This window comes from Lynx rufus, unplaced genomic scaffold (genome assembly GCF_022079265.1).
Source record: "Lynx rufus isolate CCGP_SWC_20201006 ecotype Redwood Valley unplaced genomic scaffold, mLynRuf1.p SCAF_11, whole genome shotgun sequence".
NCBI classification, from domain to species: domain Eukaryota; kingdom Metazoa; phylum Chordata; class Mammalia; order Carnivora; family Felidae; genus Lynx; species Lynx rufus.
Genome location: NW_025814825.1, coordinates 37,012,662 through 37,034,642, shown reverse-complemented (window position 1 = coordinate 37,034,642; position 21,981 = coordinate 37,012,662). Strand labels below are relative to the sequence as shown.

Here is a 21,981-nt window from a genome sequence, read left to right as displayed (position 1 = left end):
TAATTTATAGTCAGAGACTTACATATACAATCTTTTGTAGACTTGGAGGTATATAGACATTGAAATGGAGGCCGAATAAAACAGCACCTATAAGGGAGGGTGACCTGTTAGAGTGTTAGGATTGTCCATGTTCTTTTTTTTCCTTAGATCGTGATTATGAGAACTTTCGTGCTTTGTTTTTTAAAGTCCATTTTCTTTTTCAAATCAAGGTTAGACTCTAGGTCACTAGGACTGGTGAAGGAGAGGAAGGAACAACACGTGACCTTGCACACCCTGGGTCACAGGTGGAGGAAGGCTCGTGTGTATCTTTATTTTCTTTATAAAGTTACATGGGCACTAAATCTGAATACTAGATCTGGCTCTCAGTGACTTGTTATCTTGGGAAGATCGTTTTTTAACCTCTGTGGGTCTTGGATTCCTATAAAAGGAGGAAAGAAGACTAGATTAAATGTTTTTTAAGGTTTTTTTTTTTCCAGCTTTCACATACTGATTTCTTCTCATCTTTTTAGTTTGTTTATCCCAGAGATAGTAGTTTAGTATTTTTTATATGCCAGATACTGTGCCGGATGCTGGGAATACCTAGATGAATAGCTTCTGCCTGCCAGAGTTAGCATAGCACTAATCTAGTGAGGTATGATATGTATATGATTGCAGTTCCACATAGTGTGAGGTAAGTGCTGCCAGAGTTATGTTCACGAGGCAGTACAAGTACGGGGAAAAAACCCACCTCTTTCTGGGAGACTGGGGAAGGGCTTTATGGGGAGAACACTCGAGCTAGTGCATGCGGGAGAAGAAGTGTGACGAGGGAAGGCATTCCAGGTGAAGAATTACCAGTTGCATCAGTATGTGTTTGTTGAGTGAATGAATGAGGTTTGGATTTAATTTTTTATCCATTCTTGGCTCCATTATAACTCAAGACTCACAATACCATAATTGTATAATTCACAAGGAAGGGAATCGCCAACCCAAGGAATGCATGAGCAAAGAGATGGCAAGGCTACAATTTGGGAAACATTATTTCACAGAAGGGTCTCAAGACTTTTCTTTCCCTATGGCTTTCTATAAATAAATGCCTGTGAAATTTTTAGAAGTTATTGAGAGATGCAGACAGAATAGGAGCAAACACTTAAGAGAGTTTTTCCTGAGTTCTGTTGGTAGCAAGAATTTGTATTCCCCGAATTCGTATCTTGACCTTTATTACCAGAAAGAATTTTGACTATAACCTATGGCTAATTTGAAGTCCTACCTCTATGTCGTGCCTCTTTGAAATTTTGTTTTTTCTTTTTACTGGTTTATTTCTATTCCTTAGATTATTTTTAAGTGCCAAGTTTCTGCTTTCTGTTATCTGGATTTATATAATGTAATGTGAAAATCACACTAGAAGTTTATTGCTAATGTTGATATTTTCCAGGTTCATGGAGCCTGCAGTTATTGTTTGCCTGGGAGGAATTTTACCTTTTGGCTCAATCTTTATTGAAATGTAAGTTGTGGCAATGCATTTATGTTTTGAAGGATGTAATTTTAATAAGAGAATGTAGGAGTTAGGGTAGGTGTAGAATCATCAGGAAGGCATCTAATAGAGTTAGTCTGTTAATTTCATGGCTCCCAGAAAGGGATCTAACATTATGTATCTGAAAGTATTTCCTCCTGTGATTTCAAATATTCAGGTGAAGTTTATACGTTTTTGTGTTGTGTTCTAGACCCTTCTTACCTAACAAGAGATCTTAGAAATCACAGGATGCATGCCAAAGAGTACTGGACTAGCCTTTGATCACATGCATGATATAAGGAATTGCTGGGTTTTATTATATTTTTGAAGTATTTTTGAGGGTCCAGGGAACTAGTAAAACATTACCTGCCAGTCAGTCTAGTAGATCTTGATGTCTTCAGGTATGTAGTTATTCCCAGTCTTCTTCCACAGAGGCCTGCAGGAGTGCTGGAAAATGTGTAAGTGTTTAGGGGTCGAAGGTTTGCCACCATGTGCACAGTTACTGTGCTTCGTACCTGCATCCGAGGTCACCACTGCAAAATAGAAGTCTTTTCTCAGCTTGTGTTCTGGTGTTGCTTGTTGGGAATGCTCTGGCATTTTTATTTAGGCAGGATAGTTCTTTGTGTGGGACTTTCTCAGGGACTGCAGTCATACACCTCAGGCTCTTGCCCACGAAATGCCAGTCACTGTGACTGCACAGAATTCCCTTATACTTTTCCAAATGTGCCACTACTGATTGTCTCCTGTACAGTGGACACCTCCTTAACAGACAGGATTGGATCGGATAATTGGTTAATTAAAAGTTGGCTCATGTAAGGCTTATTAAAAAAAGATCCATACATAACATTTTATTTTAACTTAAAACAACTGAAGGTACATCTTTCACTCATTTTTTAAAAATACAGAACCAGAGTCTTTGATTTATATCTAGTCGATGTTTCGTCATTTTCCCTTTGACATTCATAATGCATCTTCTGTGTTTCCAGCCTTTTAAAAGTGGGGACAAGAACATAAAGACCTGTCTCAACCATTCTAAGTGCAAAATCTCTCTAGATTTGTACATTTCTCTCCCAGACTTTAGTAGCTATCTCGCCCACACCTAATTTCATGTTGTTGTTTTTTAAGTGACTCACCTTACTGAATTTCTCCAAAACATTCACATAATGTTCATTGAAATCATGCATCCTTTTTGCTGTCATATTTATTGGTGTATGTAACATTCAATTAAGTTATCTAATTATAGTAACAAGTACAGTTGACATAGATTTGGGTCACCTGTGCTGGTCACCTGCCAGCTGTGAGTGTGCTGTGGGCATTAGTCAGTACCTTAGAGGAACTGGAGTGCACATCACTCTAGCTTGTGGTTTAATAAAGCCAGTTCAGGAACCTCTTCTATACTTCTAGCTGATACACTGCTTTGTGTCCTCACCCCGACTTGACCTCTATTTTTGCCTCCTACCCCTGTTCCCAGTACCTTCTGGATCACCTCTCTTCCTGCTTTGTTCCATTAGACAGCCTCTCTGCTGTATCCTTAAGTTCTCTGTTTTGACGACCCTCATGCGTTCTCCTCTTGGCAGCCACAGTGATCTTCTTAAGGTGTCAGTCTGATCACGTCACTTCTTTGCTAAAGACTTTACATTTTCACTGAGGTAAGGTCCCCCAAATGCTATAACATAGCCAGTAAGGACCTTTGTAATACAGCCTCATTCGCTTCTCCAGCCTCATCTCTTAGCTCTCACCCCTTCATTTGAAGTTCTATACTCAGTTACTTTGAGCTTTTCTAAATACAGTGAATTCCCTCGTTTGTAAGCTTTGCCTTTGCTCTTCCTATTTCTGCAACATTCTTCTGGCTCCCCTTACCCCCATATGCCTCATTTATTATTCTCATTACTCCTCCCCAGAGTCCCACCTAACGGAACTGGCAAGATGCCCCTCTTAGGTTGCATTGGTAAAGCACGTGGTGCATCAGGACTGCCTCCTTACTGGTGTTCCCCACTTTACAGTAGTGTCCTTGAGGGTAGAGACTGTCATCTTCATAGTTCTGTTCTCGCTGCTTCTTGTGGTAGGGCCTTCAAATATCTATTGGAAGCATGAGTGACAAATAAGTGAGCTAAACAGAGAGAATAAGAAAAAGAAAAGAGGCTAAAGCCTCCTTTTCTAACGATGACTTGGGGAATGGAATTAGAGTGAAGGGTCTTTTTCTTCATGTAAAATGTTAATGCCCTTTCTCTTGCTGTCCTCCAAAAATAGCAGGAAGCTTCATTGAGCTTTCTTTTTCCTGATTATTTTTATTTTCCTAATTTTATACATTATTACTCTATCAAACCTACTTTAAAAAATTTAGTAGGGTGTTTATAAAATATAAATTACACTATTAGAATAGTGTTGCATCTAGAAAAAAAATGAAAGAATGAGAGAATTGCCTTTATTCGACAGATAGGAATTTTTAGCTGTGTTCATTTTTCTTTGCCATATTTTACTCCTTTAAGCTTCTAATGTATTCAGTTTGCTTAGAGATGGATGCCCTACTAAAAAATCTGTTCTTGGAAGATTATCCAAAAAAATATTTTTGAGAGATATTTGGAGGATTGAACAGATGAAAAAGGGTAAGACAAACTGTTGGAAGTTACTTGAAAGGAAATAACGGAGGGGCACCTGCGTGGCTCAGTCGGTTAAGCGTCCAACTCTTGATTCCAGCTCAGGCAATGATCTCACAGTTTGTGAGATCAAGTCCACGTTGGGCTCTGCACTGACAGTGCAGAGACTGGGATTCTCTCTCTTCCTCTTTCTCTCGGCCCCTCCCCCACTTGTGTGTTCTCTCTCTCTCTCTCTCTCTCTCTCTCTCTCTCAAAGTAAATAAACATTTAAAAAAAAATAATTGAGATGTAAGTTAGATGACAGTGAGAACTGAGATGTGAGGCTTAGCAAAGGGGTGAGCTTCAAAAATAAAGACAAAACTATGTCTTTATTGCATTTTATGTAGGTATTTCATCTTCACATCTTTCTGGGCATATAAGATCTATTATGTCTATGGCTTCATGATGCTGGTGCTGGTCATCCTGTGCATTGTGACCGTCTGTGTGACCATCGTGTGCACATACTTTCTACTAAATGCAGAGGATTACAGGTGGTAAGTACTTCTATCTGGGAAGAACCTCAGGGGCCGATAATATTTTTAAATAAGATGCCGTCTGACGTGTATCAGGTAGAGTAAAAGATCTGTATAGAAATTTTGCTACCTAAGATAGTATAAGAAATTTTCATGTAAAAATGATGAAGATTTTAGAGGAAAAGTAGTATTAGCCAAAAAAAGTTTTTGTGCTCATAATGGTCACTCTTTTACTTATTTTCACAAAGTACTTGATGTGGAAAGAACATTATGAGGAAGCATTGCTCTATTTTAAACAAAAGAAGACAGTTCTGAAAAGGAAGTGGTTTATTTAAGGTCATTTATAATAGGGAATCTGACAGAATTCAGAGTCTCTCCCATTTCTTAGGCTTTCTCCTTGATGGTATATTTAAATGCCATCTATATGCATTTGTTTTTAAACATACAGAATTTTAGAGAATGTTCTTATAAAATTCTTTGCTTTACAATCTGTTTCAGTGCCATTCATTCAAAAAAGTCACCTTTTTTTTCAGGCAATGGACAAGTTTTCTCTCTGCTGCATCAACTGCAATCTATGTTTACATGTATTCCTTTTACTACTATTTTTTCAAAACAAAGTAAGTGGAGACATTTTCTCATTTTGTGTCTAGGAAACTAAAGCTGTCGTTTAAATACTAGAATGTAAGAACAAAAGGTTGGGTATAGGGAGTATAGTCAATGGTATTGTAATAGTGTCGTGTGGTAACAGATGGTAGCCATACTTGTGAACACAGGATAACGCGTGAACTTGTTGAATCACTGTGTGTACGCCTGCAACTAATGTAACATTGTGTGTCAACTAACTATACTTCAACTCAAAAACAATTAAATAAGTAGTAGAATTTAAGGTCCTGTGTTGAAAGTAAAAGTGGATATACTATATATATTTTTTTTGTTTCATTTTAGGATGTATGGCTTATTTCAGACATCGTTTTACTTTGGATATATGGCGGTATTTAGCACAGCCTTGGGGATAATGTGTGGTAAGTTCTGAAGTTTTTGCAATATCATGAGTAAATTTTTGAGATTTTTAGAATCAGAAAAATGCAGTAATTGGATATTAAGAAATTACATTCTTTTGCGTGATCAGGAACAACAAAGTAGACTCAAGAATCTGATTTCAGCCCTTTTGACTATTCCTAAAAAACTTGTCACTGATTCCCTTTTGACTATTCCTCAAAAATTCATCATTGATTATTTTTTGATATTTTATTCGTAATAATTCTGTATAGCACTGTTTTCTGTACCACAGTTTTCGTTCACATTGAAGTTTGGTATTTTTTTAACTTAGGCTCATTGGAAAAGATTATGACGTAAACACATTAAAGTGTTGACTGAATGTTTGGAAGTTTCTAGGACTATTCATGGAGATACAGGGTCCAGGAGGTAGTATCTGGGTTATAAGTACACAACTTGGGAGTCTGCAGACTAGGCTTAAGTTCTGGCTGTGCCAGGTATGTTCTGTACCTTGATCCAATTCTGCAAGCTCTCCAAACTGTGTAAAATGAGGATAATACCACTGTTTTTTGGGTCTGTCACAATCTTCCATTAAATAGAAGAAGTAATAGTTATTACCATATGATAGAGTCTCTAGCATGTGTGAAACAGCTCTAGAAAATAAAGAACTTTTGGAAGTAACATGATAAATAGAAAAGGAATGGACTTGAGAGCCTGAGAGACCCAGATGAATTTTCCATGCTGCTTTTTTTGTGGCCAGGGGAAGTCATATGGAGGTCTGTAAATCTCATGTTCTCATTGGTGAAAGGGGCATATCTTTCAGAGTAGTTATCTGTAATAGTATCATGTGTAAAGCACAAGTGTAATGCAGGTCTGCTATCAAGTATTAAGAGATAACCTGTTATGTTCGAGACACGGCAGGGAGTGGGAAGAGCTGGGGCTTTTGGGGGTCAGTCCTAGGTGCAAATCCTGGTGCCCCTTCTTAATACCCATGTTACTCTGAACAAATTATTTAACCTTTCTTCCTCAGCGTTTTCATTTGCAAAACAAAAGCAACACCTACCTCAAAGGGTTGTGATGAGGATTCAGTGATTAGATGTGGATAAACAGGTCGATGACTGATGCTCAGTGAGTGGTGGCTGCTGTGGTTACTATATTGACAAGAGCTAAAAATCCTTGGGCTTCCTTCTGTTCTGGGATTGTGTCTCTGCTTCTGTAGTTTGTTCAAGCTTCTACATGTTGTGTTTTTACCTCCAAACAATTTCATGAACAGTGGTACCTTAAGGAAAACGCATGCAAGTAACTTACTTTTTTTCTGGTTCAGGTTTTCACTTGATAAGTGAGGCCAATTCCCTACTTACCTCATAAGGAATGATGCCAGGCTTAAGGACTAATCACTGTGGAAACATTTCCAGATAGTTTATAATTCATACTCTTCTCCTTTCTCTTTTATTTGCCGTTGACTTTTTTTTTTTTTTTTTTTTTTTTTGGTAATTCCACCCTTAGCTATAGAATAAGCAATAGAATAAGGAAGATATGATAATCTTGTTAAAAGCTAGGTTCTGGTATGACATTTGTGGACCTCTGGTGTGCCAAGATTGCTTTCTTCCTCCGTCAAAAGAATCCATTCCAAAGATGAGTGGTTAACAGAGGCAGGGGGATTAGGGACATAGGCAAAATGGGTGGAGGTGGTCAAAAGGTACAGACTTTCAGTTATAAGATGAGTAAGTTCTGGGCATGTATGGTGACTAAAGTTAACAATCCTGTCGTGTATTTTTGAAAGGTGCCAAGAGATTAGATCTTAAAAACTCTCATCACGGGGCGCCTGGGTGGCGCAGTCGGTTAAGCGTCTGACTTCAGCCAGGTCACGATCTCGTGGTCCGGGAGTTCGAGCCCCGCGTCGGGCTCTGGGCTGATGGCTCAGAGCCTGGAGCCTGTTTCCGATTCTGTGTCTCCCTCTCTCTCTGCCCCTCCCCCGTTCATGCTCTGTCTCTCTCTGTCCCAAAAATAAATAAACGTTGAAAAAAAAAAATTTAAAAAAAAAAAAAAACTCTCATCACAAGAAAAAAATCATAATTATGTGAGGTGATGGATGTTAATCAAATTTATTGTGGAGGTGGGGCGCCTGGGTGGCTCAGTCGGTTAAGCATCCGACTTTGGCTCAGGTCACGATCTCATGATTTGTGGGTTCCAAGTCCTGCACTGGGCTCTGTGCTAACAGCTCAGAGCCTGGAGCCTGCTTTGGATTCTCTGTCTCCCTCTCTCTCTGCCCCTCCTCTGCTCACACTTTGTCTCTCTCTCTCAAATAATAAATAAACATTAAAAAAATTTTTTAAAATTTATTGTGGAGGTTATTTTTTACAACATACACACATATCAAACCACTACATTATACACCTTGAACAAAAACAAATGTTTTATGTCAACTAAAATCTGTCCCATTTTTATATAATCATGTACGTGATCATGGACACACGCGCGCACACACACAAACACATATGACATTGACTGTAAAGCAGTAAAACTAACTCCACAAGCCAGAAGGAGAGACAGTTGTTTATATTATGGTCACATACTAAAGCTGCTGTGATAACCTTTCCTTGTGATACTTAATTAGTTAACCAACTTTGAGGGAAAGATGACTGAACTGAAAGGAACTGAAGGTTAAAACTAGCTATGTATCACATGGGAACATCCTTGTGTATCTCTAGGCAATCAGAAGTTTCCTTTAGTATTATTAGCCTGCCTTCTTTCAGAATGTTGTTCCTCAAATCCCTCTTTATTTAATCTGAGATCTTTCTTGATTATCACCAGTATGCACAATTCAGCATTGTGCTCTCCCTCTCTCTCAAAAATAAATAAACATTAAAAAAATTAATTAAAAAAAAGAATACATTCAGTATGTAGTTACGGGAAATTTTCAAGTATATACAAAAAAGGGACAATTATTTATATATATATAGGGAATCCCCACATACCACCCAACATCAGTAATTATCAACTCATGGCCAGTCTTATCTTACTCATCTTCCCACTTTATCCCCCAAATTCTACAAAATAAATTATCACTATTTTCATTCAGTAATGTGTAGAATCATGGGATTATACAGAGGGTTAAGGTTTTTTTTTTTCTTTCCCCTATATGTGATCTTAGGAAGACCTAGAGAGATAATATCTTGACATTTACAAAGAAAATGAATTTAGCTAGTTTTTTTAGTGCTTTTCCTGTTGAAATTTCATCTTTTGCTGAAAATCTGGGCACATTTATAGTTCCCTGCTGTTCTGGCAGTGTCCCAGCATTTATTCTTTAATGGGTTTGTGTGCCTTCAGTGCTAATCTGTTTTTTGGGGGGCAGGGGAAGCTGTTCAGATCAGCTGGTTAAAATGTCATCATAACACAAAAATTATATGTTTATCAAGTTATATTGCTAAAATGCTTTTTTGCAGTCAGTAATCGAAAGAAAAATATTTGTTTTTTTTTAACAGGAGAAAAATGACTTGAAGTAGAAATAATTAGATTGTTATAGTTTTCACATTTTGAGCATAGCATTTTTAGTTTTAAGGAAATTAAGTTTAAAAGTGTATCTCTTCTCAAGACATTTTCTTTTCTAGAGTGCATATTTAGTATCTTCCTTTTTATAAAGTCATATTTTTATAAGTTTATTCTTGAGCTACTCATAAGATTAGGAAAAATGATTCTCTAGGTTGATACTAGTTTGCTTTTAAGCACATCTCTGCTCAGAGGGGAACAATGTTTTATAAGTCTGGAATATTAGATTTGGTTATTGGACTAGTGTTCTATTATGCCAGTTAAATTTGTGATTTCTAGTTAAAACTTTACAGATTTTTAACGTTTTAAGAATTCAGGTTTATATTTGCAAAAGATATTTTCCCTTTGTAAGGACTTTTATAACTATTTCAAAATGAATTATCACTATTTTCAAGTGTACTGTAATTCATATTATAAAATAAATGTGTATTAATTGCAAAATTAGTTGGAAATAGGTTTGCTTTGTTACTTGGTGGGTTTTAAGAATGCTTTTAATGTAATGGGATGGATGCCTGGGTGGCTCAGTTGGTTAAGCATCTGACTTCGTCTCAGGTCATGATCTCATAGTTTGTGAGTTCGAGCTCCACATCAGGCTCTCTGCTGTCAGTGCAGAGCCCGCTTTGGATCCTCTGTCTCCCTCTCTTTCTGCCCTTCCCTGCTTGTGTTCTCCCTCTGTCTCAAAAATAAATAAACATTAAAAAGAATTAATTTAAAAAATAATACGGTTAGTATTCAGTTATGGGAAATTTTCAAATGTATACAAAAAGAGGGACAATTATATATATGTATATAAACACATATATATATACACATATACACACACACATATATATATATACACATATATATAAATGAATTCACTATATATAGTGAATCTCCATGTACCACCTATCTTGTCTTACTCATATTCCCACTTTATCCTCCTTTTATTCTGATATGAATCTCGGACCATTGAACCATGGTTCTTAGTCCTTTCCTCAGAAAATCCCATCACTTCTTAACTTCCGTTAGGTGTCATATGATTTGGGGAACATGTTAAAATGGTTTAAATGACCTAGGATAATATATGCTCAAATTTTAAAAAGACATGCTTTTTTAAAACATTTAACAAATTTTTGTCCTTATCAAATTATTCTTGCTTTATAAGTGATGTATTTTAACTCATAGCTATTAATTAGACATGTAATAACTGATAATTCTAAAAATATCACATGAGGTCTAACTTGGTGTATAACAGTATCAGGTGATTTGCAAAACAAATGATACAACTTTAATAAATTCAGAGTGAATACTAACATAAAGATGTAATCTTGAAAAACTAACTTTCCAGAGCAGAGAGCATTTAGTATTTATAAGTGGTGGTTACCGCTCTGTATGTATTTACTTCAAAACATCTTCTTTTATCTTTGCAGGAGCAATTGGTTACATGGGAACAAGTGCCTTTGTCCGAAAAATCTATACTAATGTGAAAATTGACTAGAGACCCAAGAAAACCTGGAACTTCGGATCAATCTCTCTTTCATGGGGTGGGACTTGCACAGCAAAAAAAGCGCAAGAAGAGATTTGGGCTTTCACACTGGGTACTTTGTGGGTCTCTCTTTCGTGGATGGCTTAACGTAACATCTGTTTCCATTGATCCTAGGTTCTTACTGACTGCTTTCTCCAACTGTTCACAGCAAATGCTTGGATTTTATGCAGTAGGCATTACTACAGTACATGGCTAATCTTCCCAAAAACTAGCTTATTAAAGATGAAATAGACCAGCTCTCTTCAGTGAAGAGGACAAATAGTTTATTTAAAGCATTTGTTCCAATAAAATAAATAGAGGGAAACTTGGATGCTAAAATTACATGAATAGAATCTTCCTGGCACTTAGTGTTTCTACATTATTGAAAAATGATGTTCCAGAAAGATTACTCTTTTCTCTTATTTTTACTGTCATCGTCAACCTGTTGTGGGACATTTTTATATATTGAATCTGGGTTCTTTTTTGACCTGTTTTTTTTCCCCTCAATTCAACTGCATCATTTTTTTTAAAAGAGAAAATTAAATATTAAATCCTGCATGTAATATATCTGCTGTCATCTTAGTTGGACCAACTTCCCATTTATTTATCTTAAAACTTCAGTTCATTCTTAATTCCATCCAAAGAAGATACAGTCTGAAGATAGAGGTGTACTCTCTACAATGCAATTTACTGTACAGTTAGAAAGCAAAGTGTTAAATGGAGAAGATATTTGTTTTTATTAAACATTTTGAGATTTAGATAAACTACATTTTAACTGAATGTCTAAAGTGATTATCTTTTTCCTTCCCCCAGGTTAGTCTTACATCTTTTTTGGGTTTGAATGAAGGTTTTACATAAGAAATTATTAAAAACAAGGGGGGTGGGTAATAAATGTATATAACATTAAATAATGTATCGTAGGTGTAGATTCTCAAATGCATTTGGATGTACAGATTGACTACGGAGTACTTTTTTCTGATGATGATTGGTGTAGAAATGTGTGAATTTGGGTGGCTTTTTACATCTTGCCTACCACTGCATGAAACATTGGGGTTCCTTCAAAATGTGTGTGTCATACTTCCTTTGGGAGGGGGGATTGTTTTCTTCTGTTTCTTTTCTGAGACTCCTACAGGAGCTAAATTTGTAATTTAGAAACATTTAATTTTGTTAATCCTGTCTGGGGCACTTAAGTAACATCTAAAGCATTACTGCTTTAGAATGTTAAAATAAACTTTCCTGACCAAATTGTTTTGTGAAAATAGATGTGTTTGCAATTTGAAGATATCTTTTCAAAAGGCAATATTACTGAATGCAATTTTTTAATACACTGTAAACTATGCTTTTCTAATACAGGAGACCCACAGTTTAAAATCCCCAAACTTGCTTACATCTAGATCATCCAGTATAGTCATAAAGTAAATCATAAGCCCTTTGAATTAAATTGTGGCACAAAAATCTGTTCAGGTTGATGTACTGTGTAAAGTGAGTATGGGGTAGAAGTGGTTAGCTTACTATTGGATGAGCAAATAAAGGTTACAGTTTTCTAAGAGAATTGATTTTAATTTTGAATACATCTTTCTGGAACTATCCATAATGTGAAGTTTTCCTAGAACCATTGAGTTTCTAGTTTAATAGTTTGCTATGCAAATGACCACCTAAAACAATACTGTATATTGGTATTTTTAGAAAGACTCAAAACCGCTGTATTTAAACTTTAATGTGAAACTCATGCCATTTATAGTTACATAAGATGTTTTCATTACAAAATATTTCTATAAATTGACTCTGCATCCTATAATGTGGTATGTAAGGACTATAAAGAGTGAAAAGTTTGATTTCTTACGTTTACATATGGCTGACCTGAACAAACAGGAATTTGATCAGAGGCTGTAGGTAAATCCTTCTTCAAGCCAAAATGTTATATTAAATACAATCTACCAGTTCTTCCATTTTCTCTTCCTTGTCACCTGCCTTGAAGATCTTATAAGAAAAGAAACTGAAAGTCAGTATTTAATGGCTTATGTAAGTTTTTACTACATGTACAGTACTTACAACAATGTATAGTCTTATCTGATGGAATATAAATTGGACAGCAAGCTTTTGTTTTAATAAAATGAAATTTGTTTCTCATGAATCTTGCAGGTAAGATGTAGGGATTTAAGAAAATGAGTGCTTTAGCTGCTTTCAGGTATACCAATTCTTTTTACTAAATTGAGCCCTATTTCAAGTTCTTTGGAATCTTCAGTGAAAAATAATTTTCTAATTTCTAAATATATTAAGAATGTCATTAAAAGGAATATAAATTGCCTTGAAAGTCCTTTAGAAAATTTGTTTTGGTTTATGCCTTCATGGAGGGGCTGGCTATATGTTTGTCTTGAAGAAGATGTAATCCATAAACAGTTTAGCTCCCTAGCTCTTGGTTATAGAGTAGTGAAATCGAATATTATTTAAGTTAATTAAAGGGTGAGGTTCTTACACTCCATTAATGCTGTGTATCTGTCTTTCATTTGTTTGCTCAACACTTTGAACACTATCAAAATCTAAGGGTAAACTTTTCTCCTTGTATCTATAAGCATGCTTCTGAAATTTAGCTACAGTGGTAATTAACATCATTATTCATCTATCCTTATATAAGGCCAGGATAAGGTGGAAATAGAACAGTTGGAGGTATGTAAAGTATTCTTTGGTATATCCTGTTGGGCTCCTAAACTGTACTGTGTTTGACAAATCAAGCCCCATCCTCTTAGAATTTATTATACTGTGATTGATATCTCAACTTAGTGAATGGTACCATTGGGTGTTTTCCATTGACAGTGGTTACAAAAGGTGGTTGCTGCAAATTCCAGTTCTTCCAAACTCCCATTTTATTTAGGGTTTAGCCACAGATTGTATTCAGTTTGTTAAAGCTTTTGTTTCCTAAATGGTTACTAGCCACCTTATGCCAAATGTCTTGCAAATAATATTCCTTTAAGATTTCTTGGATTTTTACAAATGTTAAAAAGAAAATAAATGTATTAATGTAATTTGTTCAGAAAAAGCTACATACTGAAGGGCTTCTGTATATGAATTCTAGGAAAGAAAAACCTATTTGTAATTTATACCCTGCAGTTCCATCTGGGTTTTAAGTTTAGATTTCAGCATGTCTTAGTGCTTCAGTCTATTGATTTATGGGAACATGTAATAAATAGGAGCAGTGACGTATGAAAATGCAAGTATTCATTAATGTTTTATATCTTCATAAAAATTCCATGGTTATGAAGCTGTATTTTCGCAATCAAGATGTTAAACAGATTGGAGAAGTGAAAATTTACAAAGATTGTTTGGAAGTGTGTCCAGAAATAGATGAGATTTAGAGGTAAGGTAGATCAGAAAACGAGCATAGAGCTGTAGAAATTTTATAAGATTTAAATGCAGCATGAGGACTAACTCTAGTTCTCTCTTACGAGCGTCTTCTGAGAGCCGTCTGATTTGACAGTCTTATGGGAGCTGTAGATGGAATTGTGCAAGGACAAAAGTAAAACTTAAGTTCTTATTTTACTGTATCAGGAAATGGGAATAGAGGAACTGTCATGGAAGCGGCTTATGTATGAGTATAGGTGAGCTAGGCATGCAGGTAATTGACAAGGCAGAGTTTTGTGTATTTGCCCCAGTTCCTCAGTTTAGGTCATTTGAAAGTAAGATCTTAAGGCAAGGAACAACGAACATGGAATTCTGTTTTGAAGGATAACAGTATATGCGGAAAAGCAGTCCCACTTGGGCTTTTCATCTGTGTTAAATTTGAAGCTATAAATCCCCACAGAACACGGATAGTACCAGTTGGAAGGAAACAGTTATTGCTTGATGATTACTTCCATTTTGTACACACCTTTGGTTTGTGTAGGTTATATTCCAACTGGCTTTTTAGTACTAGATACCCAGTATATACTGTATCAAATACATTTGAGGTTCTAATCTAGTCTGTTAATCTAACTGAAGTTGAATTTTTAAAATAATAAAAAGTTAAATGTATTTTCCTTGGATGCTTTATTTCTTTCCTTCTTGAAACAAGTGAACCAAACATAGAGGATAACCCATTATTATCAGTATGCATATAAAGGGTTACTGATAGCCTTCCACAAACAGGAGTCAGCAAACTTTTGCTGTAAAGGGCAGATAGGAAATATGGAGGCTTTGAGAGCCAGACGCAACTACTCTACCTTTGTAGCACAACAGCCATAGTAGGCAGTCCATAAACCAATGAGCACGGCTGTTTTCCGGTATGACAATAAAAACAGCCAGTGGGCCACAGTTTGCTGACCCCTGAAATGAAGGATTTAAGATTTGATTTTTCTCCCAACTTCTTATTTTGAAAAAGAAACTAAATGTACCGAAAGTCGAAAGAATGGTACAATAAATAAGGTCTTTTAAAAATTTTTTTTCTTATCATTCTTTTGACTTCTGGATACAAGCTGTGACTCCTACACTCAAACCCCACTACTCCCATGCCTGTCATTCTCCTGATTGATAATAAATTGTCTAGTCAAAGCATTGTCACATATGTTCCCTCACAACCATTCTGTGAAGCTGATAGGGTAGACCACTACATACTATAGAAAAAAAGCTAGAACAGCTAAAGAGTGTGTTGTTTTAGGCCTGAGGTAATCAAGAGCATGGTCCTGTTGTCTTGGCCACTGTCACTGTAAAATGGGGACATTACCTTTCCAGTCTGTGGAGCAGATAATATAAGAAGACATCATGTTGAAAATGAGTGTTCTCTACCAAGGAAGAGGTTATTTTTATTGTGCTACATCAAAATCAGTGGTTAATTTCTCCAGGTCAATTTTACTTCTGTTTTTCATCTCCAGCTTTAGCTATTTAAATCCTTGTCAACATTCTTGGTTCTCTCCTCCCCCTGATTTTATTAGCTACCTCAGTCAATATGTGTACTTGACAAATTCCTGTTAGCCAAATAGTTTAAGTTGGTACAAATTTGGATTACTTTTGATCACTAATGAACACTTTGTGGTTGGAAAATTAGGAGGATAAAGGAATCTTATATAGCCAGCTTCTGCATTTCAAAGTGAGAACTTTTATTAAAGTTAATTTACAGTTTAACAGTGGAAAAAGGGGAAGTGTGCCTACAGTGGGACATGTGGAGTCAGTGGTGATACAGTCTAAACATTTTAAATTGTTTTCAAAGCTTTGCATGTTTAAGGTGATAACAGGTTCAGATTTACAAAATGGAGGAGACAGTTGTAGGGAGAAGTTGATGTAAGTCATTTTAACTGGCCAGTGTCATGGTTATTCTTAGTGGCTCAGTCTAAGCCACTAAGATTATGGGACTTAACCTTGAAGGTCATTGACGGGAAGGGAGGGTCTAGAGAGTGAAACATGGAAGGTGATTCCAAGTTGGAGTTGGTTATAGACCAGTAGGGGAGGACAGACAGAAATAGGTAAGTGTCATAAGTGTGGTAGCTATTATATAATAGGTGTTGGCACGAGGATGCAGGCTGTGTGGTTATCAAGTTGTCCCCGCAGAGACCTGGAGGTGTGAAGCAGCAAGGCCCTGTTAGGGTGACTGCAAGGTGCTCACTGCAACAAGAGTGGAGGGTGGGCAGCCAGAGGTGGCAGGAGCCAAAGGAAGGCCTGAAGGTGGATGGTAAGGTGTGGTGTGCCTGAGTTCGGGTAAAGATTTTGGAGAAGGGCCACAAGGGATTTTAAACAGCTGCTAAAAATTGTAACATTTTTAATAACCTCCAAAGAACTCAAAGGTGCCTTCTGGGTGGTCAGTGATGTAGGTGAAGGAGTGAGCCACCAGATAAGAGTGCTGCTTTATTCTGGAGGTTCTCTCCCTGCCCTGGAGGAGATGGTGTTGATGTGTAGTGGCCTACAATGGCAAAATGAGCAAGTGGCCTGTGTGGAGTAGCTGAGGCTAAAACTTGGGGGTTGGGGAGGGGTTTGAGAGCTGCTGCAAGAGAACTGGATTGCTCTGGGTGTACAGAAGTAGAACAAGCTGGGTGGAGGACAGACATCTGACTCAAAAGGGGGGGGGTGCGCAGGAACTTGTATCCGCTTGGAGGTTTTCCACAGGACCAGAGCTATGGGGGAGGAAACCCACAAATAATTAGGAATGTGACCATGCAACTAAGCTGGGCAGCTTAGCTTATTGTAAAACCTTTTATTCCCAATCTACCGCTAGTTTTCCCATGGGATTTAAGTTTAAAAGTATGTATATTTTAAAAATTGTGTGAACCCAGATTAGAGTTTAATCTATAAAAGTAGTGAGTGAGGTCAGGAACTATAGAACTGAGAACAATTAACCATCCCTTTTCAGTTGTTCCTATCTAACCTTTCAATACTGTGATTCAAATGTTCTGTTGCTAGTTGTTGGTTGACAGCCATAGGCGCATCATGACAAGGCTTCTGACCTAAAACTGTGCGGCAGGCCCATCCAGGAGCACCAGTGTCTTCAAACTATTTGGACTGGGAGTGTTGGTGAGGAGACCTGTTAGCTACTCACCGGGTGGGGATTAGAAGCAATAAAAGCTCACAGCCTCAGGGCCTGCACAAGAGGTCTCCTGGAATGTCTACTTTCCAGAGGAATTCCTGCTAATGGGGAAGCCAGTTGGCTGTTTGCCTAGTGCCATCTGGAGACCTGGAAGTGTCACAGAAGTTTGTGAGGCTTCTTAGATGTTGACTTTGTGGACTCGTCTATTGACAAGTGCTGACCTTCACTGTGTTGGGAGCATGGAACAATGGCATTGGGTTTGACTCCTTCCAGCATTCAGGCAGAAATGCCATTCAGCCCCTTCCCACACCTATTGCCTGTTTAATGGCCACTTGGCCTTCTCTGCCATTTGGTGGCATCCGTTCCTCCCAAATGTCTTCCACTTGTGAGTTCCTAACTAGATCTTCTTGGCCAATCTAGCTCCTCTCTGTGTGTGCCCATTTGATGATGAAGCAGGGTCAACTTGGATTTCTTTTTTAAGGGCCAAGACAAAATATCCAAGAGCCCGCATACAGTGGTTCATTTCTAAACCTTTACTGGTTTGAAGGACTTGTAATCCCAGTTAATAGATAAGAAGGCAGGTTACCATAATGCAAGAAATTCATAGTCCTGTATAAAGCCCGGCTCTCGGGCTGCCTGTCAGCTATTTTGCCATTAGTGGCTGTGAAAACCTCAAAGGAAGTTGAGTTCTTTTTTTTTTTTTTTTTTTTTTTTTTTTTTGCTCACAGTGAGGTTCTACTGGGTGTGATGCTGAAAAATCTTTCCACATTGGTGTGTTTTACTTCTTGATTAGGGCAATTTTGCTTGCATAAAAAGGTCTTTGAAATGCCTCATGATAATAGTACCTTATATGTCTATAAATCACAATGGCTCAGTTCTGACAGTTTTTTTACATTTAAGGTATAACGTGGCATTGGGTTTCAAATATCTCTTGATTATTCTCCTAAATTATTTGGGCATATGTTTTTAATTGGCAAAAAAATAACCAGACTTCAGGAGTTGGTCATTTTTATTCCATCAAGTTAATGGTGAGTGGCTTATTTAATAAAAACATGTCAGTAATTCAACACAAATAGCACGTACAGCTGTTCATTTGTCAATCTTTTTGCCTGTATGAAGCATCTTAAACTGTTTTGCTAAAGGATAGGGTCACCAAGAGGGGAAATCTGTCATTTTGAATAATTCTTCCCCCAAGGCACCCGTATCACCAGCCGCTACTGTTAGGTGAGGTGGGGTGCCGCAGCAAGCGCCCGTCATGGCCGGACGAGGGATGTTGAAAAAGCTGAGAGAATCGCAATCTGCGATTTTTTTTTTTACCCCCTCTGAGCTGAAAGCTCCTGGACAGAAGATTAACTTCATTCTTACAGAGAAACGATTGTCCGAAAGCACCCAGCCAGTTGGTAGCGACGCGGACCGCTCACATCGGGTTCTTGTGCTCGGAGCCGTAACCGCCGCTGCCTGCCTTCGCCCACGTGTGTGCATCGGGGAGTTGTAAAGTGAGTTGTGAGGCTAAAACGAGGCGGGAAGTCCAGCCTCGATCGTCAGAAGCAGCGTTCTCCGGGGCCGGAGGCCGCGGTGGCGTCCGGAGAAGGGCGCCCTCGGCTCGGTGGGAGCTCGGCGGGCCCCGGGCCCTTGCCGTCAGCATCCTCACCTCGCTCCCCTTCCTCCGAAGTTGCGGAGGTGCCGGGAAGAGGAGGGGCCTCGCCTCGGGCGCCCGAGTGATTGGCTGCCCGGGGCCCCTGGCGAGGGCTGTGTGGTCCAGCCCGGGTGGAGAGGGGCGGAGCGGCCACTGCTCCAACCACCGCCACCACCGCCACAGTCGCAGCCGCCGCAGCCTCGGCCGCCGGGCAAGTAGCTCTGAGCGGCGGCTTGCTGGGCGCCCCGACGCGGACCCGGGCGCCGCGCTCTGCTCGCTCCGCGCCCGAGCCATGCCGGGCAGCCGCGCGTAATTCCCGTGCCCCGGCCGCCGCCGACCTGACCCTGTGCACGGTCCCTGGCCCGAGCCGAGCTTTCCGTGCACGCAAGCAACTCCCTCGGTCTCCGCCGGCCCCTCGCAACCATGCCCCGGGCGACTGCTCTCGGGGCCCTGGTGTCACTGCTGCTGCCTCTCCCGCTGCTGCTGCTGCTGCTGCTGCCGCCGCTGCCCCGCGGCGCCGGGGGGCTCGCGGAGCGCTCGGACGCCGCCCCGGACTACTCGGCGCTGGAAGGCGAGGAGGGCGCGGAGCAGCAGCTGGAACATTACCACGACCCGTGCAAAGCCGGTAGGTGCCGCGGCCGCCGCCGGAGAAGTCCGGCAGAAGTTTGCCTTTGAAATGCAAATGAGTGGTGGGCCAGCCTGCGCTGCCGTCTGTGGGGCGGGTCTCCCTCCCCTTCCCCCGAGATTCCCCGGCTCCCCGGGAAAACAATGCCACTCCGGCTGGGACGTCCCGGCCGCGGGCCTGCGGGACGCCCCGGGTGGCGGCCGCGGGAGCGTTCCCACAGCGGAGGAGGGCGGGCGCCCCGGCCGTCTGACAGCCAGGTGCTCCGCACGAGCCGCTGCCGGACGCGCGGGGCTGGGCGCGCCGCTCCCGGGCTCAGATGGAGCCGCGGCCCCGGTTTCCCCGCGTTTGCAAGTTGTGCGCAAAGTTTCTCGACATCTCGTGCCTGCTCTTGGGAAGAGAAGAAGAAGAAGAAAAAACAAAAAACAAAAACCAGAAAGCTGCACAGCGGGCAAAGGGAAAGTGGTGGCCGAGGAAGAACGCGCGTGACCCGAGTTGCCGAAAACTTCCCTGTAGCCCCCTGAGCGTGGTCCGGGCCTGGGGGTCGCGGAGATGGAAGCCGGCAGGTGCTCTAATCCCTCAGGAAGCGGCGCCCCGGGACGCGCGGGTCTTTTCTGGCGCACGTTTGGTTCGGGCGCCGCAGCTCCCTTCCCGAAGCCACCAGCCGGCTCGTGTGTCCCGAGGGGCGTGGCTTCCGAGCCCAAGCGCTCGGGGCCTCAGCGCCACCGGGGCCAGAGCGCAGGTTCCAGGGAGCCGGCAAGTCTGGGGAGCTCCGGCCGCCGAGACAGAGCGGTCCTCACTCTCCTGAGAGATGGGCTCGGAGGCCCGGCCAGCGGCCAGCGGCCAGCGGCCCGCAGAGATGAGCGCACGGAAAGGAGAGCGCGGCCTCCCTCCTTTCCTAGCGCTGTGCTCGGCCGGGCCTGGGGGGTGGGGGGTGGGGGGGCACCGTGGCCAGCGGCCCCACTCTTTCACTCCCTGGAGACCTCTGGTAGCCTCAAGTCATGGGGTACGGTAATTATAGGAGGTCTCGGGTGATTTATGGGAAAATTCTCTGCAAATGGAAAAATGAGGTGGTCCTGTAATTATTTGTATTGTTACTACAGCGGCTGTGGGCTAGGCTGGGGGTCAGACGGGTCAGCACTGGGTGAAGTCTGGGGAAAACCAGGTTACTAGGAGGCTGGAGGGCGGAGGGGTTGTGAGACCTGAGAATCTCGTGAAGGTTGAAGATCAAACCAGGCTTGAGGGCCCTGGTCTTACCCTGCAGGAATACCCCTCTAGAATTCCCACCTATTCCTGTACCTGGTGGGGCCTCTGAGTTAGGAAGGTGGGCAGAAGTGTTGGGTCATTTGAAAACATATCAGCAGGTAGCATGTCACTACCGAGGTCTCTCAGTTCTCATGCCACCCAGCTCATGACCAGGGAGAAGGGGCTCTGGAGCACCGGTGGAATGGTGGTGGCCTTGCCCTGAAAAGAGAGAGACACTGAGGCTGTGAAAATGGGATGGGGCTATAGGGGGTGAATCAGCCATCCCCTGGACTTGTCAGATCCTGGACTCTACTGGATGTGTGCTGGGGGATCTGGGAGGCAATGTGGGTGTGGGCGTCTGGGGCCTGGACTGGGGAAGCCATCAGACTGCTCAGGAACGTACTGAGCACCTCTGGTATGCTGGGTGCTGATCTGGGTGCTGCAAATCTGGGTGAACCAGGCCTGGGTCTGTCTGTGAGAGCTCCCCGGCTCCCAGTCTCGGCCTTGTGGAATAACCCTAAGGCAGATTTGCCTCTTTGGGGCCTCATTTTTCTCCAATAATTTTGTAGAAAATGCCAGATAACCAGGGCATGCGTGTTCCGTGACTCTTTGCAGACAGGATGGGATGGGCAGGCAGGGCTGGAAAGTAGAGGATCTTGGGAGCTTGGTTTCAGCCTGCTCCAGGCATGTTCCACAGCCATCCTTGATCTTCACTTTGCCTTGGCCTCTCCTTAAGCTGTACTCATTCTAAGAGCGGCCAGAAGAGGGCGATGGCAAGGGAGACCTGGGGAAAAGGTCGCATCTCTGGCTCTCCGTGCTCCTGGAAATTCCCTGAGCTAGGAAAAGCCCTCTAGAAGGACAAAAAGCATTTCGCCAGGGCATTGAGACCTCAATAAAAGGACATGCCTCTCAGCTCAAGGGGGCACACTGCATTTCCTGGGTCCACATTTAAACCAAATTATTAGGGCAGCCTCTCACCCTATCCCAGTCAAATCCTAACCTCCTGACTCCTCTGCCAAGAAGGGGGGCTTCAGGATTTTGAATCTAAAACACCTCCCACCTTCCCGTTCTCGAGTGGGGGTCCCCACTATGCTGCAGACACAGAATACATAGAGAGTCTTGGATCTGATCCTGGTCTCTCAGGAGCTGAGTTAACCTCAAACAAGTGTCCTCCTCTTTGGGCCTCAGTTGCTCACCTACAGGACAAGGTGGTTAGACTTGTTAAGGTTGCAAACTGACAGTCCCAGGGAGCTGGGTCTCTTGGCCCACAAAAGCTGTCTTGCCTTGTGTGCACTTCCCACCTTGTGGGTATTTGAATTTGTGCCCCCGGTTCCTTCCTAC

The 21,981-nt window shown here is 41.2% G+C and overlaps 2 protein-coding genes across 2 annotated transcripts in view; both read left to right on the top strand.

Annotated features, from left to right (window-relative positions):
- The window catches only part of TM9SF3 (transmembrane 9 superfamily member 3), a 66,206-nt gene extending 54,311 nt beyond the window's left edge, over positions 1 to 11,895 (top strand). The window contains exons 11-15 of the mRNA XM_047073222.1: positions 1,412 to 1,480; positions 4,473 to 4,619; positions 5,132 to 5,215; positions 5,544 to 5,620; positions 10,556 to 11,895. Of these exons, the coding sequence (XP_046929178.1) occupies positions 1,412 to 1,480; positions 4,473 to 4,619; positions 5,132 to 5,215; positions 5,544 to 5,620; positions 10,556 to 10,623 (445 nt within the window). The 3' untranslated portion in view covers positions 10,624 to 11,895. The remainder of the gene's footprint in view (positions 1 to 1,411; positions 1,481 to 4,472; positions 4,620 to 5,131; positions 5,216 to 5,543; positions 5,621 to 10,555) is intronic.
- A 7,301-nt stretch (positions 11,896 to 19,196) lies between these two features.
- Positions 19,197 to 21,981, top strand: part of TLL2 (tolloid like 2) — a 121,568-nt gene continuing 118,783 nt past the window's right edge. The window contains exon 1 of the mRNA XM_047072661.1: positions 19,197 to 19,398. Coding sequence (XP_046928617.1) covers positions 19,197 to 19,398 — 202 coding nt within the window. The remainder of the gene's footprint in view (positions 19,399 to 21,981) is intronic.